Source organism: Lepidochelys olivacea, assembly GCF_965140295.1.
Source record: "Lepidochelys olivacea isolate rLepOli2 genome assembly, chromosome: 17".
NCBI classification, from domain to species: domain Eukaryota; kingdom Metazoa; phylum Chordata; order Testudines; family Cheloniidae; genus Lepidochelys; species Lepidochelys olivacea.
The window spans coordinates 22,405,289-22,423,200 of NC_140427.1; the positions used below are offsets into that span (position 1 = coordinate 22,405,289).

A 17,912-nucleotide genomic window follows, 5' to 3' on the forward strand; every position below is an offset into this window, starting at 1 on the left:
TCTGCAGAAAAGGACCTAGGGCTTACAGTGGATGAGAAGCTGGATATGAGTCAACAGTGTGCCCTTGTTGCCAAGAAGGCCAATGGCATTTTGGGATGTATAAGTAGGGGCATTGCCAGCAGATCGAGGGATGTGATCGTTCCCCTCTATTCAACATTGGTGAGGCCTCATCTGGAGTACTGTGTCCAGTTTTGGGCCCGACACGACAAGAAGGATGTGGAAAAATTGGAAAGAGTCCAGCGGTGGGCAACAAAAATGATTAGGGGACTGGAACACATAAGTTATGAGGAGAGGCTGAGGGAACTGGGATTGTTTAGTCTGCGGAAAAGAATGAGGGGGGATTTGATAGCTGCTTTCAACTACCTGAAAGGGGGTTCCAAAGAGGATGGCTCTAGACTGTTCTCAGTGGTAGCAGATGACAGGACGAGGAGTAATGGTCTCAAGTTGCAGTGGGGGAGATTTAGATTGGATATTAGGAAAAACTTTTTCACTAGGAGGGTGGTGAAACACTGGAATGCGTTACCTAGGGAGGTGGTGGAATCTCCTTCCTTAGAAGTTTTTAAGGTCAGGCTTGACAAAGCCCTGGCTGGGACGATTTAATTGGGGATTGGTCCTGCTTTGAGCAGGGGGTTGGACTAGATGACCTCCTGAGGTCCCTTCCAACCCTGATCTTCTATGATTCTATGATTCTATTCTATGACACTGGCTCTGGATTAGCACCTGTAGCTACACATGCAGACCAAAAGAGTATATCCCCCTTTTTCCCAAGCCTGAGAACTTTCCTACCCTAGCATGCATAGAAAACTTGTATTGGCAGTGTGTGCTGCGGGAGGGGTGTGTGGTTGTGTATGTATTTGTGTGAGTGCCCGTGTGGCCGTGGGTGCGTACGGATATGTCCATGCATGTATGTCAGTGTTGGTACGGGAAATGCTGTGCCAACTACACACAGAAAATGATGGGGTCTAAATTAGCTGTTCCCACTCAAGACAGCGATCCTGGAGTCAGTGTGGTGAATTCTCTGAAAACAGCCACCCACTGTGCAGCGGCTGTCAAAAAAGCCAACAGAACGTTGGGAATCATTCGGAAAGGGATAGATTATAAACTCGAAAATATCAGTATGCCATTATACAAATCCATGGTATGCTCCCATCTTGAATAATGAGTGCAGTTCTGGTCACCCCATCTCAAAACAGATATATTCGAATTGGAAAAAGTACAAAGAAAGGCAACAAAATGTATTAGGAGTGTTGAACAGCTTCCATAGGAGGAGAGATTAAAAAGACTGCTGACTAAAGGGGGATATGACAGAGGTCTGTAAAAGCATTAGTGATGTGGAGAAAGTGAATAAGGAAGTGTTATTTACCCCTTCACATCACACACAAATCAGGGGTCACCCAATGAAATTAAGAGGCAGCAGGTTTAAAACAAATACAAGGAAGTACTTCTTCACACAACACAGAGTCAACCTGTGGAACTCATTGCTGGGGGATGTTGTGAAGGCCAAAAGTATAACTGGGTTCAAAAAGGAAATAGATAAATTCATGGAGGATAGGTCCATCAATGGCTATTAGCCAAGATGGGCTAAGGATGCAACTCCATGATCTGGGTGCCCCAAAGCTCCTGACTGCTTGAAGCTGGGACTGGATGACAGGGGATGGATCACTTGATAGAGTGCCCTGTTCTGTTCACCCCCTCTGAAGCACCAAGCACTGGCCACTGTTGGAAGACTGCTCATCTCCTGGGCTGGGTGGGGCACTGTGCATTTACATTATGGATTGATGTACACAGATGTATTGAGCAATTACCGTTGGATACAAGTTGCCCATTGTGCCTCGCCATGTGTTTATCTTAATTATTCAAAACACACATTATAAGATGTGAGGGAGGGCTGGCGATAAACGTTTGTGATCACATCCATTCCTTTATTTGTATTACAAATAGGACAGCCTCAGAGCTTCGTCAGGCAGGCCAGCTGCCATCAGAGCATCGAAACAACAGTCATAAAACAAAACCACAGCCACTAGTAAAACAAAGGGCGTAAACCAAACATGGGACAGTGCAAACAGTGCCCAACAAACCCAAATGCTGCATGTCCCCTGGCATGTTCTCCTCCCCCTTCCTTGTGCATTTAGCACACACTTAGTGCTGCTGTCCGGGCATAGAGGCCTGCAGTGGGTGGTGGTCTGGAAGCAGGAGGGGCCTGGATTGGGTGGATGCATGCTGGGAGGAAGGGGTCAGCATGGGGGTGGGAGTATGCAGGGGTAGGGGGGTCAGCATTGGAGTGGGTGTATGCAGGGGTAGGGGGGGTCAGCATTGGAGTGGGTGTATGCAGGGGTAGCGGGTCAGCATGGGGATGGAAGTATGCAGGGGTAGGGGTCAGCATGGGGATGGAAGTATGCAGGGGTAAGGGTCAGCATGAAGATGGAAGTATGCAGGGTAGGGGGTCAGCATGGGGGTGGAAGTACACAGGGGTAGGGGATCAGCATGGGGATGGCAGTATGCAGGGTGTAGATTTGCCCTGTCCTGCTGCTGCTAAGTCCTGGCTACATGGGCCACCCAACCATGGAATTGTCCAAAGTCTCACTGGTCTGCAGCGCCTGGCACCTTGGGGGACTGCAGGAGCCTGCTCTCTTGTGGCCATTAGCGAAAGCAGCCACTCACACAGGTCGTCCTCCCTCAACCAAGTTCCTATTCCAGTGTCTGCGAGTGTCGACTCCTGCACGGCTTCTCTGCCCTCCCACTCTGCAGCCTCCACGTGCCCAACACATCTTAGTAGAATGTGCAAATTTCTGGGAAAACTTCACTTTTTAAATGTATGGTTTGCTGTTTGTGCTTCCCAGTCTCCATTCCGAATTCCATGTGCAACCCACCAGGCGTGGCTACACACTCCTGCCCTGGGCTTGTCATAGCGTTTGCATTGGTTCGTATACGGGAAATCTCTCCCATTCCTACAGTAATCCAAACAAACATGGAGACAGAAACTTACCAAGCTCTGAGGCAAGTTCAGTCTCTGCTGTTTCTGCTGCCGGTTCTGGGACAGGCTGCTCTGTGGTGGCATCAAAACCCTCCTCCGAGTAAGGCCCCAGGATTGCTGCAGCTGCTCCAGAAGCAAAGCCTCATGAGGGACAAGTTCCAGCCCCACAATCACTTGGCTACTGATCCAGTACCTGCTGGCTTCCCCCTGGTCTGGTGGCTGGATTTGGGGGTCAGAAGGTCGCCCTCACAGCTGACCAGGCCACTGCGAAGGGCTGGTGGCTCCATGCTCAGCACAGCACCCAGTCAAGGTCCTCACAAAAGAGGCAGGATGATGGTGAGGTCCCAGGAGTGCGGTTTTCATCCCCGGCTTTCTGGTACTGTCTGAGGCTGCTCACGCTACCCCCTGCACCGGTCCCCAGCCCGGTGAATCCCGCACGCTGCCAGCTTCGCTGTCTCCTGGTGCGCGTGGTCATTCCTCAGACACTTACTCGCCTCACACTGGAGTTTCACCAATATCTGCCCATGCTCCTGCAAGCAGGGAGCAGCGCGCTTGGCAAAGGGTTTCTTCTGGCTGGTGGCCACTGCAAGCGCAGGAGAAAGGTCACTGTGTCTGCGGCCAGAAGGGGATGGACGGGCTCAGCGCAGAGGTGCTGTACTTCAACATGGGGAGGTGGCCTCCACTTCCCGGCAGCCAATTGGCTACTCTTGGAATAGAGGGAACGAAGAATACCGGCCGGCCCAGGGGATTGCGGGACAGTGTTGGACTCTCAGGGGCTGAGCTGAATCCATACTGTAGGATGATGGAGTTTAGGCCCCATTCCCAGTGAGGTCTGGGCTCAAACCCACCCACTCTGGGGTCCTGCGGCCATATTTAAATGCGTATAGTTTCAGATCACTCTGCATCAGTTGTTTAACACTCCCCCAATTTTTGTGTCATCTGCACACTTTATCAGTGATGATTTTGTGTTCTCTTCAGGTCATTGATATCAGTGTTAAATAGCACTGGACCGAGAGCCGATCCCTGCCACACTCCATTGGAAACACTCCCGTTCAATGATGATTCCTTGTTTACAGTTACATTTTGAGCCGTGTTAGTTAGCTAGACATTAATCCATTTAATCTGGGCCATGTTGACCTTGTATCATTCTAGTTTCTTGGGTTCTAGTTTCTTCACTCCATACCTGCTCTTCCTACCCCTTCTCCCCGGCCCTGTTGCCCTTTACCCATCCTTTCAATGTCCCCTTTTCCTTCACTTTTCTTTCCATGTAGCTCGTCTCCTATGACATAGGGTGACTGGCCCCTTTAAGAGAGAGTGGGGGAGTCCAGTGCACATGTGACTGATTACCCGCTGCTCAGCTGGGTTTAAGGGAAGGGACCTGTGCCTTAGGAAGGGGGAATCAGCAGCAGGGCAAGCGGGCTACCCACTGACCTCTCTCAACCCAGGGATGTAAGAGCACCGCTGGAAGCTGTGGCAGAGGCTGCAGAGAGCAGGACACCCTGAGGAACCAGGGGAGCCCAGGGGAGCAGCCCAGGGGAGCAGCCCCAGGGAGTGGCCTGCTGACCTCTCTGAGCCAGAGAGAAGAAGGCTGAGCTCCAGGCGGGAAGGGCTGGGAAATGCTTGGCGAAGAGCAGAGTGGGACAGGAGAACCGCTCCAGCACTGGCTGAAGATGCCAGAGCTAAGCTGGGGCTTTTGTGCTGTTGTGATGGACTTTGTCTGGGGACTGTGAGGGTTGCTTTGAACTTAGGGACGTAAATATCCATTTAAAAAGTTAACTGTTTAAACTATTAAAATTATGTTGTTTAAACGGTTAACACATTAAAGGGAGACGGGTGGGGACCTCTGTGGCTGGGACTGCTCTGGCTGGTGCGGCTCGGGGCTGGGGTTGTCCAGCACGGTCTGGGGCTGGGGTCGGCCAGCTGGCCCAGGGCTGGGGGCTAGCGGTTAGGGTCGGTTAACCGGTAAGACTAATGCTTACCGGTTTACCTTTTAACCATTTAGTACTTTACATCCCTATTTGAACTATGTGATTACACCAGCCCAGGCAGGGATGGCATTAGCCATCCCTAAGGAGTCCCGAGAGAAGGGGAAACTGAAACAGGACTCCACAAAGCCATACTCGGCCAGCAGGAGGTGCTACAAGGCAAGCATGTCCCTGAACACCTCTCAACTGAGCCCACCCCTCAAAAAATCATGGAAATAAACAGCATGCTGCTGGCTGCCATCACACTGCACACTCTGCTGGCGTGTTCTATCCCTTCTCATCAGCGACTTGAATAGCGGCTGGAGAAGGTGCTATACAATTTGCGACTGACCCCATGCTGGGACGGGTTGCAAGCACTTTGGAGGGACAGGATCAGAAATCAAAATGATTTTGACAAATAGGAGAATTGGTCTGAAATCAGCAAGATGAAATTCAGTAAAGACAAGTGCGAAGAGCTACATTTAGGAAGGAAAAATCAAATGCACAGCTACCAGCTGGGGAATAACCGGCTCGGCGGCAGCGCTGCTGAAAAGAGTCCAAGGGTTCGAGTGGATCGCAAACGGAACTTGTGCCGACAACGGGATGCAACTGCACAAAAGTCTAACCTTATTCTGGGGTGCATGAACAGGAGTGCTGTATGGAAGAGGCAAGAGATAACTGTCCTGGTCTGCTCAGCTCTGGTGAGGCCTCAGCTGGAGTTCTGGGTCCAGTTTCGGATGTCACACTTAAGAATGATCTGAACAAACTGGAGAGAGTCCTGAGCTGAGTAACAATAATTATAGAACATTTAGAGAACCTGACCTGTGGTTAAAACCTGGGCATGTTTAGCCATGATAGAGGAAGCCTGAGGGGGGACCTGAGAACCACAGGCGCCAACTCCGTGGGTGCTCCAGGGCTGTAGCCCCCCATCAGCTCCCCCGCACACCCCCAGCGCCTCCTGCCCACCGGCAGCCCCACCAATCATCACCTCCTCCTCCCTCCCCCTGCCTCCCGCCCACCACAACCAGCTGTTTTGCAGCATTCAGGAGGCTCAGGGGGTGGGGTGAGGAGGAGCGGGGATTCAGCATGCACTCGGGGGAGGGGGCCAAACTGGGCAGAAAGAGGCAGGGCAGGGGTGGAGTGGGGGCAGGAAGAGGCAGAGTGGGGAGGAGCCTTGGGGGAAAGGGTGGAGTGGGGGCGGGGCCTGGGGCAGAGCTGGGATCGAGCACCCCTGGCACTTTGGAAAGTCAGCACCTGTGCTGATAACAGTCTTCAAATATGTTAACAGCTGTTGTAAGGAAATGGGCATCAATTGTTCTCCATGTCCACTGAGGGGAGCACAAGAAGCTATGGGCTTAATCTGCAGCCAGGGAGACTTAGGTTACATATTAGGAAAAACTTTCTATCAGGGCAGTTAAGTACGGGAATTGGCTTCCGAGGGAAGTTGCAGAATCCCTGTCACTGGAGGTTTTCAAGAACAGGCTGCACGAACAGCTGTCGGGTTTACTTGGTCCTGCCTCAGCTCAGGGCACTGGACTACACCTCAAGGTCCCTTCCAGCCCTGCAGTTCTATGATGCGAAGATTCTCCCTCCTTTGTCTGTCTTCTCTATTTTGATTGTCAGCTGTTTGGGGCAGAGACCATCTGCTGCTCTGTGTTTGTGTCATGCCTCACTCAAGGGGCCCGTTTGTGGTAGGTCCTTAGGCACTATCATAATAAACATGGTGAATCAAAATGCCACACGGTACCAACCCCAACGCCTCAGAGACGTTTCTGCGTATTCCATCAACTTGCTCCCTGTGACGATGTGGGACTGTTCTTAATGTTTCCTCTGAATACTGTAGGGGTGCCTCAGTTTCCCCTATGCATTTCTTAAGTCTCTAGGTGGTGGGATAAGGGGGTGTAATAGTTGCAGAGCAAAGGGCCAGTGTACATAAATGGCCAACACTTTGTCTCCTGCCAGCTGATGGCCTGGGCCCTTCCCCCCGCAAGGTGAGAGCTAAAGGTGTTGGACGACAAAGGAATCAGGCGACTTCCTGGCCCGGGGAAAGGGACAAAGCCCAGAGGAGGAGGGGGTGGAGAGTGAGTCAGTTGGGGGCTGGCTGGGGACATGGAGTGAAGTGCAGATGTGATTGTCTGGCTCACTGCCCCCCAGAATGAACCTGGCTGAGGAGTTCTGTTCTCTGTACCTACAAGCTCTGTTTTAGACCATGTTCCTGTCATCTAATAAACCTCTGTTTTACTGGCTGGCTGAGAGTCACGTCTGACAGCGAAGTTGGGATGCAGGACCCTCTGGCTTCCCCAGGACCCCACCTGGGCGGACTCACTGTGGGAAGCACACAGAGGGGCAGAGGATGCTGAATGCTCCAAGGTCAGACCCAGGAAGGTAGAAGCTGTGTGAGCTTCTTGCCCTGAAGACAGTCTGCTCAGAGAGAGGGGACTTCCCCAGAGTCCTGACTGGCTTTGTAGGGAGCAGTTCCAGAGCATCGCCTGGGGACTCTGTGACACTCCCTTTACCAGCGAAACTTGTAATCTCACCAAGAAAAGTTATCGAGTCAATTTGACAAGCTCTATTTTCCATAAATATGTGCTGATTGACATGAATTATATTATCCTCTTCTAATTCTCTATTGATCATGTCCTGTGTCAGCCATTCCATTAGTCTGTCCAGGATCACTGTCAGGCTGACAGCCCATAATTATTTGGGTCATCCTGTTCACCCTTTTAAAGTATTAGCACAACATTGATTTTCTTCCAGTCCTCTGGAACTTCCCCAGTGTTCCAATAGTTATTGAAAATCACAATGCATGGTCCAGAGAGCTCCTCGGCCAGCTGTTTTAAAGCTCTTGGATGCAAGTTACTCAGACCTGCTGATTTAATGTCCTCCTTAGTTACTGTTGGAATGGAAAGTATTTCATCAATATCATAGGCTATGAATACAGCGTCTGACCTTTTCCCAAATACAGAACAGAATATTTATTGAATGCTGCTGCCTATTCTGCCTTTTCCATTTAGTAATAGACCAACTCCATTGTTAGGATTCATTTTGTCCCTAATACACTTTTAAAGACTCCTTCTTATTGTCCTTAACTTTGCTGATCTTGGAGTTCTTCTTGTGTCCTTTTGCTTCCCTTACCAATTTTCTATTTTTCCTAGCTTCTTATTTATATTCATTGCTATCATCTTTCTCTCTCTTCCATTTGTTACACATGCTTTTAAAAAATAGTTCCTTTCACTTCCCCTCTAAACCAGTTTTTTATAAAAAATACACTGTGGTCTTCTTTCTCTGTTGTATGTGTGACTGGAGTGTGGCAGGGGGGTGCAGACATGTAACTGGGGTTCAAGGGGATGGGGCGAGCACCCACCAGAGGCTGCTGGAGGGGCCTGTTATTGCTTCCCATGTGGGTTGGGAACATAGAGTCAGGAGTGTCATTTGCACAATGCCTGCTGATGTGACACTCAGCTGCCGTTTCCATGTTTAGAGGTGACTTAGGATGGAGGTGACATGGCAACGAGAGCCGAGCAAATGAGAGATTTTACAGTCCACGGGCCGTTCCAAAAAAACGGGGGCGGGGCGGGAGAGTGGGAGGGATTTAAGTCAAACCAAAAACTAAATGTTTTGAATTTTGTGGCCAATCGAAAAGTTGGAAAAGAAATGCATTTCAAATTAAACATTTCCGTTCAATGTTGAGTGTTTTTACATACTTTTGAAATTGAACCCCAAAAATTTAAAATTTTTGAATGTTTTGGAATTTTTTGTTTGTTTGTTTGTTTGTTTTTTAAATGAACAAGTTGGCAAAGCCCACATGAATTCACCAAACCTTGCGGGGTCGCTGAATCTGCATTCTCCACCAAAGAAATGTCAGCTTTGATGATGACCTCTGGGGAGCGAGTGGGCTCACTAGACCCGCCAAGAGATCAGATCACATGTGAGTCTGTGCTGAAGTGCCACCCACCCCTGGGTGTGTGAGCTCCTAATACCAGGCCAGGGAGGTACCTGGCACAGGAGTGTCCAGGCCAAGCAGTAGCCCTGAAGTGGCAACAGCAGCGACAAGCTGCCTCTCTCTTTCCCCTTGTGTTGGTACCTGTGACAGGGTCAGGCCAGATGGCTATAGGAGTGTAATAGAGGGCAGATATATTAGCCCCAGGCTAAGTAGGTCCCTTTTCCCTGGGTAAGGTAACAGGGAAGGTTTCAGAACAATCAGGAACCTTCTGGAGACAATTAAGACAGGCTGATTAGAACACCTGCAGCCAATCAAGAAGCTGCTAGAATCAATTAAGGCAGGCTAATCAGGGCACCTGGGTTTTAAAAAGGAGCTCACTTCAGTTTGTGGTGTGTGAGTGAGGAGCTGGGAGCAAGAGGCACTAGGAGCTGAGAGTGAGAACGTGGGCTGTTGGAGGACTGAGGTGTACAAGCATTATCAGACACCAGGAGGAAGGTCCTATGGTGAGGATAAAGAAGGTGCTGGGAGGAGGCCATGGGGAAGTAGCCCAGGGAGGTGTAGCTGTCACACAGCTGTTCCAGGAGGCACTCTACACAGCTGCATTCCACAGGGCCCTGGGCTGGAACCCGGAGTAGAGGGCGGGCCCGGGTTCCCCCCAAATCCTCCCAACTCCTGGTCAGACACAGGAGGAGTCGACCTGGACTGTGGGTTCAGAAAAACGGCCGAGCTGACAGCTGCCGTGAAGCTCCAAGGCGAGCAAATCCGCCAATAAGCGCAAGACCCACCAAGGGAGAGTAGGAACTTTGTCACAGTGCCATAACCCAGAGCCCATGAGGGCCCCGCTGGACAATCTGCCAAGGGAGGGGGCTGGTTTGTCTCTGTGCTTCAGCAGCGGGCATGGTGTGGGGCGACCTGTAGCTAGGTGGCACATGGGCATCTCACTCCCCTGCCTGCGAGGCAAAGAGGAAAGCCAGCAGGGTGAGCTCCCTTTGATGCCAGCCGCTCGGCGATGTCAGCGAGCAGGTGGATGCCAAGGAAGAGACTCAGCCCTGGCCGTAAACCCCATCCCAACACAATTGGCAGCCCCCTGCACAGACAGCTGTCACACCATCCTCCAAGCCCCCAGCCTGCCCCAGAGGAGCCAGGGGGCTGAGCCGGAGGTTGTTTCCCTCTGCAGCTGTCTCGGTCTCATGGCCTCGTGCTCCTCATTGGAGATAAATGCTTGTTTCCAAGCCTCGCTCCAACTTGTTCCTGCTGCTGGAAGCTCAGTGCCCTGGGGGCGCTGCTACTGGATGGCAGCACCAAGGGAGCCAGGCAGCAGAGACAGGCCCTCCGCACCCGTCTTTTCAGTCCCCAGGGAGGAGGAGAGATTTTGCTGCCTTTGCAATGCAATGGGGCTGGGAAACTGGAAAGGGAGTTGGGTGCATTTTGCAGGCCCTATATCCAATACTATGCTGGGCTTGCACTGGACCAGTGGGCACTTTCCTCTTGGCACATGCTCAGGTGGGGGACTGTCCAGGCCAACGGGGAGTCCATGTGTTCTGACAGGGGTCCGTGCCTGCCAGCCAGGATCCGTGCTAATGGGGGACTGTGTGGGCTAATGGGTGTCCATGCACACTGATTCTAGTCCAGGTGGGTTCTTACCCTGAGCTCAACACCATGGTATCTGAGGGCCGGGCAGCAGAACATTCAGAAACGAGTCTGTTCTCCACCTGTGCTAACGGGGCGGTATGTGCCAACGAGGGTTTGTGCCAAACGTGCAGCTGATGTTTGGGGAGCCCTCTCCCACCCTTGCCTTTGTGAGCCCAGCTTCCCGCGATGACCTCATTCTGGGGCAGCCTGCAGAAGGCCGAGTAGGTCAAGGCTCAGCTAAAAGTCTGGACAGAGAAATTCCCCTTCCCCTTCCCGATCCGTCTGTCTGTCTGCTCCTCTGTCCTAATGGGTTTGGGGCATCTCTCCAACTGCCTTCCTCTGCAGTGCCTGAGCCCTCCCCATCCATGTCCCCTCCTGGTGACAGCCCTGAGAGGATAGTGCCCTGAGCAGCTGGCATCTCTCTGGAAAGACAGGAGCAGTTTTTGTTAACCTGACCCGCTGGAAATTCACCAGGTCTCCTGCCAGCTCCCACTGCTGCTTTCTCCGCTGCTCTCCCACTTGGTCACAAATATGCTACCTGCGTGTAAAGTACTGGCTTTAATTAAACTGTCAGTTGCCCTGTCATCAATATCTCTTCTCCCTTGGGGGACAAGGGAAGAAATGAAGGGAAAGGAAAGAAGAGCTGCCTTCGCACGCACAATGGTGCTCTGTGCTGGGCTGCTTGGGTGTGGACTGCCCATGTTTGGAGAGTCACTTAACACTCGCCGGCTTTTGCTGCTGAGCTAAGTGAATTTTCCAGTTCTCAGCTTTGATCAAGAGGAACTAATAATACTAATTAATGCCGATGCTGATGTAGCACTTTCCAGTGCTTAATTTGTAATGAAAGAGGTGCCGGGGCTCAAGCAATGTCTTTACTTTCGTAACTGACGCTGTAAGCCCAGAGGTGCCGGGGCTAGGAACTGCCAGGCCCAGAGGTGCCGGGGCTAGGAACTGCCAGGCCCTGGCACAAATTAAATGCTGGCACTTTGCATCTGTGAAGTGCTGTATGAACACTCTCACTGCCATCTGAGCCAGCGGTGCATTATTATCCCCAAGTTACAGATGGGAAAACCGAGACCTGGCGAGGCTAAAACCTTCTTATTCAAGAGTGGCCCCAAATTATGGAGCTTCAGTCTTCAGGTGCTCAGCTGGTGACAGCTAAAGGCCTCAGCCCAGCAAAGCACTGAAGCATCGGCTCAGCTCTAAGTATCTGAGTTGTCCCCTTGAGATCAGTGGGTTGGCTTAAATGCTTTAAGCTAAACGTGCACATCAGGAACACAGCGAGTCAGTGTGAGACTGGGGTTAGAAGCCAGGCGTTCCCAGCTCCCAGATTTGTGTCCAATACACCTGATCATTCCACTATCCAAAAATAACGTCATTTATAAAGCATCCTCTCCCACTCACCACGCTGCTGCCCAAATAATTAACAATAAGGAACGGCAATTAAAGCCTCACCAAATACCTTCTCTCTCTCTGTTTTCTCTGGCTGCCCATCCTGGTAGTATCTGAGCACCTGGTACATAAAATCGATTAGCAATAGCCAAGTCCCTACTGGACTCTGGGGAGCCTCTGGCATTTGTGCCAAATACAATCCTAAAGAGCCAAAGCAAGGTGCGAGACTGCCCTGCAGGGGGCGAAGAACAACCCATGACAATGGCTAGCTGAATCTAGGGCCCGTCCCCGGGTGAGTCACAGAGTGAGGCTGCCAGCTTGTGCCCTGGCCCTGCAGGGACAGCACCCCGGGTTGGGGTTACTGATCCCCTGGTCTCCAGCTGTGCCAACCTTCGCCCATGCACATGGGAGAGCCCTGCTGGGTATGCAGGTAGGAAGTGTCCTGCTGCTGCACACACAAACGGGACTATGGTCCCCGGGGCTGTCAGCCCAGCGCCTTTCACCTACCAGCGCTGAACCAGCAACACAGATTTACCAGATCAAAAGTTCCTCCCCACGGGCAGTCTGGCAGCCTGCTCTGCTGGGGCAGTGACTGGACGTTCCCAGCACCCAGTCCCCCGCAGGTCTCTCAGCGACACTGGGAACAGAGAGCCGTGGTTGGGTGCCCAGGACCGTTCTCCTGTTTCCGTCAATCCCAGCAGCCCTGTGGGGAATTTCGGGAGGAACATCTGCGAGGAGGCAAATGGAGCACTTTCAACGCCAGGCTGCCTGTTAAATATTCTGTTTATTGCACGCTCTGGAGGATGAAATCCCAGCACCTCAGCATCCCCGTCTCTCTTGGCCGCGTGTGCCACTTACATAATCAACCCGCGCACTTCTAGGGCGCGTTTCATCTTCAAAGCACTTTATAAACATTCCCTAATGAATTAAACATGTCCCCTGCCCCCACTCTGCCCTGTTTACCAGGGGACAGGGCCTGCTTTTTTAGCATGGGATTTTCCATCATCTCAGCCAGGGCCCCCTGAAAATCACTGCCAGCACCATGGCTGGGGATGGGGTCCAGAGGTGGGTCCCTTTCACTCATCAGGTGATGCCCCTCTGGGTAGCCCTCAGCTGTTACCAGGTGGAGAATTCCCTGGGATCTCCTGCCTTTTGCTCAAGTTATTGAAACATCATTAATGCCTTCAGCCAGAGGAAAGGGGATGTGTGTGTTGGTGTATACATGTGTGTCCACTTATCTGTGAGTGTGTGGGGGTCTCCATGGGAGTGTGTCTGTGAGCAAACGTGTGAGCATCTGTGTGTAGGCATGGGTCTATGTGTAGATGATGCGTGTGTCAGAAGATGTATTTGTATCTCTGTGTGTAAGGGAATGGGTCCACGTGTGTCTCAGAAAGCGTGTGTTTGAATGTGCAAGGGTGCCACTCTCTGAGTGCTGGGCTGTATGAGTAAGAGTATGTGGCTCAGACTTGCGTAAGGGTGTGAGTGTATGGGCGGGGGTGCCAGGAGTGGTATAAGAGGGGTGCAGGGGTGGATGTAAGGGGGGACCAGGGGCTGGGTGTAAAGGGGCTGCAGGGTGGCTTAAGGGGGGCAAGGAGCCAGGAGGGGTGTAAAAGGGGGGTGCAGGGGTGGGCGTAAGGGAGGTGCAAATGGGTTTAAGGGGTGCAGGGAGGCAGAGGGGTGTAAGGGGGGCCAGGAGGGATAAAAGGGGGAGCAGGGGTTGGGTGTAAGGGAGGTGCAGGGGGGGTTAAGGGGGCAGGGGTGGGTGTAAGGGGGGCCAGGAGGTATAAAAGGGGGAGCAGGGGTTGGGTGTAAGGGGGTGCACAGGGGGTTAAGGGGGCAGGGGTGGGTGTAAGGGGAGACCAGGAGGGATAAAAGGGGGAGCAGGGGTTGGGTGTAAGGGGGGTGCAGGGAGGTTTAAGGGGGCAGGGGTGGGTGTAAGGGGGGTGCAGGGAGGTTTAAGGGGGCAGGGGTGGGTGTAAGGGGGGCCAGGAGGGGTAACAGGGGGAGCAGGGGTGGGTGTAAGGGGGTGCAGGGAGGTTTAAGGGGGACCAGGGGTGGGTGTAAGGGGGGCCAGGAGGGATAAAAGGGGGACCAGGGGTGGGTGTAAGGGGGGTGCAGGGAGGTTTATGGGGGCAGGGGTGGGTGTAAGGGGGGCCAGGAGGGGTAACAGGGGGAGCAGGGGTGGGTGTAAGGGGGTGCAGGGAGGTTTAAGGGGGACCAGGGGTGGGTGTAAGGGGGGCCAGGAGGGATAAAAGGGGGACCAGGGGTGGGTGTAAGGGGGGTGCAGGAGAGGTTTAAGGGGGCAGGGGTGGGTGTAAGGGGGGCCAGGAGGGATAAAAGGGGGAGCAGGGGTTGGGTGTAAGGGGGGTGCAGGGAGGTTTAAGGGGGCAGGGGTGGGTGTAAGGGGGGTGCAGGGAGGTTTAAGGGGGCAGGGGTGGGTGTAAGGGGGGCCAGGAGGGGTAACAGGGGGAGCAGGGGTGGGTGTAAGGGGGTGCAGGGAGGTTTAAGGGGGACCAGGGGTGGGTGTAAGGGGGGCCAGGAGGGATAAAAGGGGGACCAGGGGTGGGTGTAAGGGGGGTGCAGGGAGGTTTATGGGGGCAGGGGTGGGTGTAAGGGGGGCCAGGAGGGGTAACAGGGGGAGCAGGGGTGGGTGTAAGGGGGTGCAGGGAGGTTTAAGGGGGACCAGGGGTGGGTGTAAGGGGGGCCAGGCGGGGTAACAGGGGGAGCAGGGGTGGGTGTAAGGGGGTGCAGGGAGGTTTAAGGGGGACCAGGGGTGGGTGTAAGGGGGGCCAGGCGGGGTAACAGGGGGAGCAGGGGTGGGTGTAAGGGGGTGCAGGGAGGTTTAAGGGGGACCAGGGGTGGGTGTAAGGGGGGCAGGGAGGTTTAAGGGGGACCAGGGGTGGGTGTAAGGGGGGCCAGGCGGGGTAACAGGGGGAGCAGGGGTGGGTGTAAGGGGGTGCAGGGAGGTTTAAGGGGGACCAGGGGTGGGTGTAAGGGGGGCCAGGCGGGGTAACAGGGGGACCAGCGGGGTGTCTCCGGCGGAGCGGGCTCTCGCTCCCCGCTGCCCGCCTCCAGCCCCACCCGCGCCGGGGCCGCCGAGCTCCCCGGGCCGCCCCTGCGCCTTTGACGCCGCCCCGGCTGGGGGAGGTCCCGGCGGCCCGGCCCGCCCTCCCGGGGGTGTAGCCGGCTCCGGGGGCTGGCGGCGGCTCAGCGGCCGCGGAGGCAGGAGCGGCGGCGGCGGCGGCTCCTCGGTCCCCGAGCCGGCGCGTCCGCCTGTGCCCGGCGCATGGAGCCCCGGCGCGGCCGGGCGCCCCGCGGGGGGAGCCGCCCCTCGGCGCCGCTCTGAGCCGCCGGCCGGGCCGGGGCCGGGGCCGCCTGGGCTGCGGAGGGGCGAGCGAGCCGGCCCCTGCCATGGGACGGGCTGGGGGGCGCTGCCCAGCCCGGGGCTAGGCGAGGCGAGGCGCCTAGGGGGTTGCCCGGCTGGTGCCCTCCGTGCCTGGGGCAAGATGGGGGCGTTTGTGTAGCGCCCTGGCAGCGCCCAGCCCTGGCGGTAGCGGGGTGCCCAGGACGTGCCAGGAGCCGGCCATGGCAGCCCTGCGCCTGAAAATCACCTTGTCCTTCCTGTGCCAGCTGGTGGTGGCCAGCTCCACCCTGGAGATCGGCTCCTATGACATCGAGCGGGGGCGTGAGGCCAGATGCCAGCCCATCGAGATCCCCATGTGCCAGGGCATCGGTTACAACATGACCCGCATGCCCAACTACGTGGGGCACGAGAACCAGCAGGAGGCAGCCATCAAGCTGCATGAGTTTGCCCCCCTGGTGGAGTACGGCTGCCACGGCCACCTGCGCTTCTTCCTCTGCTCCCTCTACGCCCCCATGTGCACGGACCAGGTGAGCACCAGCATCCCGGCCTGCAAGCCCATGTGTGAGCAGGCCCGGCACAAGTGCGCCCCCATCATGGAGCAGTTCAACTTTGGCTGGCCGGAGTCCCTGGACTGCAGCAAGCTGCCCACCAAGAACGACCCCAATGCCCTGTGCATGGAGGCGCCCGAGAACGCCACCCCCGGGGACGCTCCGAAGGGACAGGGCATGCTCCCAGTGGCACCGCGCCCCAGGCCCTCAGGGACCGGAGAGGGCAGGGGGCCAAACAGCTTGGGGTCCTGTGAAAACCCAGAGAAGTTCCAGTACGTGGAGAAGAGCCTCTCCTGTGCCCCCAAATGTTCCCCTGGGGTGGACGTGTACTGGTCCCGGGAGGACAAAGATTTTGCCTTCATATGGATGGCAGTATGGTCAACGCTGTGTTTCGTCTCCACAGCCTTCACGGTGCTCACCTTCCTGCTGGACCCGCACCGGTTCCAATACCCCGAGAGACCCATCATCTTCCTCTCCATGTGCTACAACGTCTACTCAGTGGCCTTCATCATTCGCTCGGTGGCTGGGGCTGAGAACATAGCCTGCGACCGTGAGAACGGGGAGCTGTACATCATTCAGGAGGGGCTAGAAAGCACTGGCTGCACCATCGTCTTCCTCATCCTCTACTACTTTGGCATGGCCAGTTCGCTCTGGTGGGTCATCCTGACCTTGACCTGGTTCCTGGCAGCTGGGAAGAAATGGGGTCACGAGGCCATTGAAGCCCACAGCAGCTACTTCCACATGGCTGCCTGGGGCATCCCAGCCATGAAGACCATCGTCATCCTCACCATGCGGAAGGTGGCGGGAGATGAGCTCACCGGGCTCTGTTACGTGGGAAGCATGGACGTTGGTGCCTTGACGGGGTTCGTGCTCATCCCACTCTCCTGCTACCTGGTTATCGGCACCTCCTTCATCCTCACGGGCTTTGTCGCCCTCTTCCACATCCGGAAGATCATGAAGACAGGAGGCACCAACACAGAGAAGTTGGAGAAGCTGATGGTGAAGATTGGGGTCTTCTCCATCCTCTACACCGTCCCAGCCACATGCGTCATCGTCTGCTACTTCTACGAGCGGCTCAATATGGATTACTGGAACCTCAGGGCATTGGAGCATGGCTGCATGGCCTTCCCCAGTAGGCGCAGCACCCACTGCTCCTTGGAAGCTTCGGTCCCCACCGTGGCCGTCTTTATGCTAAAGATTTTCATGTCGCTGGTGGTGGGCATCACCAGTGGCGTGTGGGTGTGGAGCTCCAAGACGCTCCAGACCTGGCAGAGCCTGTGCAACAGAAAACTGGGCATGAGGACTAGGGAGAAGCCCTGCAGCGGGGTCACTTGCAGTGGGGCACATTGCCATTACAAAGCCCCTACGGTCATGCTACACATGACCAAAACAGACCCTTACCTGGACCACCCCACTCACGTCTAGCAGGGGTCTCCCTTTGACTGCGGACGCAGCACAGAGAATCTCTCACGGGTAAGGGACTAGGAGGGAAGAGAACGGGCCTGCTGAGTGCATGTGAGGACAGGGCTGGCCAGCGGCACGGTGCTCACGCAGAGCCCAACAGAGGAGTGGGGAAAAGAGGAGGTTGAATTGTGAGGGGGTGAATGCACCCTGGCATGTGGGTATTAGAGCCGAGGGACCCGACGGGAGCTCCCTGGCAGAAGGTCTTGGCCCAGGTGCCATGATACCTGCTAAACCGGTAGCTGCTTTTCCTTGAGTGTTTGTTTTGTTTTGTTGCTATTGCCAAACCCAGTGACTGATTTAACCCTTGGTTTTTGGCGGGGGGGTATAATCCAACCTGAGGTTATTTAATTCTGTAATTTATTTTAGAACTTTTTTTAATCATTAGCTGCAAGGAATGGAAACAATAAACCCTGATGTGTTACTTCAACCGAGCCTCGCGCTGTTTGGGGGGTGGGGGTTGAGGGCTGGGCGGGTGGCTCCCCTCCCGACCTGGGCGACACCCCCTCCCACCCGACCTGGGAACTGGGCTGGTGAAGGGCCCGGCAGGGGGCGGGGCGCTAGAAGTGGGGCTGGTAGTTAGCAGAGGGCCTCCAGGCGCCCGCTGGCAATGGAACGGTGTGGGGGTCAGGGC

The 17,912-nt window shown here is 54.8% G+C and overlaps 1 protein-coding gene across 1 annotated transcript; it reads left to right on the forward strand.

Moving 5' to 3' along the window:
- Positions 1 to 15,158: 15,158 nt before the first annotated feature.
- Positions 15,159 to 17,708, forward strand: FZD9 (frizzled class receptor 9). The gene has a single exon (XM_084650869.1). It carries the CDS (start codon positions 15,491 to 15,493, stop codon positions 17,240 to 17,242), a length of 1,752 nt encoding a protein of 583 aa, XP_084506995.1. The 5' UTR covers positions 15,159 to 15,490; the 3' UTR covers positions 17,243 to 17,708.
- Positions 17,709 to 17,912: the final 204 nt, after the last annotated feature.

Bases quoted from the DNA above. Each gene is read 5' to 3' on its own strand.
- FZD9 (XM_084650869.1), top strand. From the start codon at position 15,491: ATGGCAGCCCTGCGCCTGAAAATCACCTTGTCCTTCCTGTGCCAGCTG.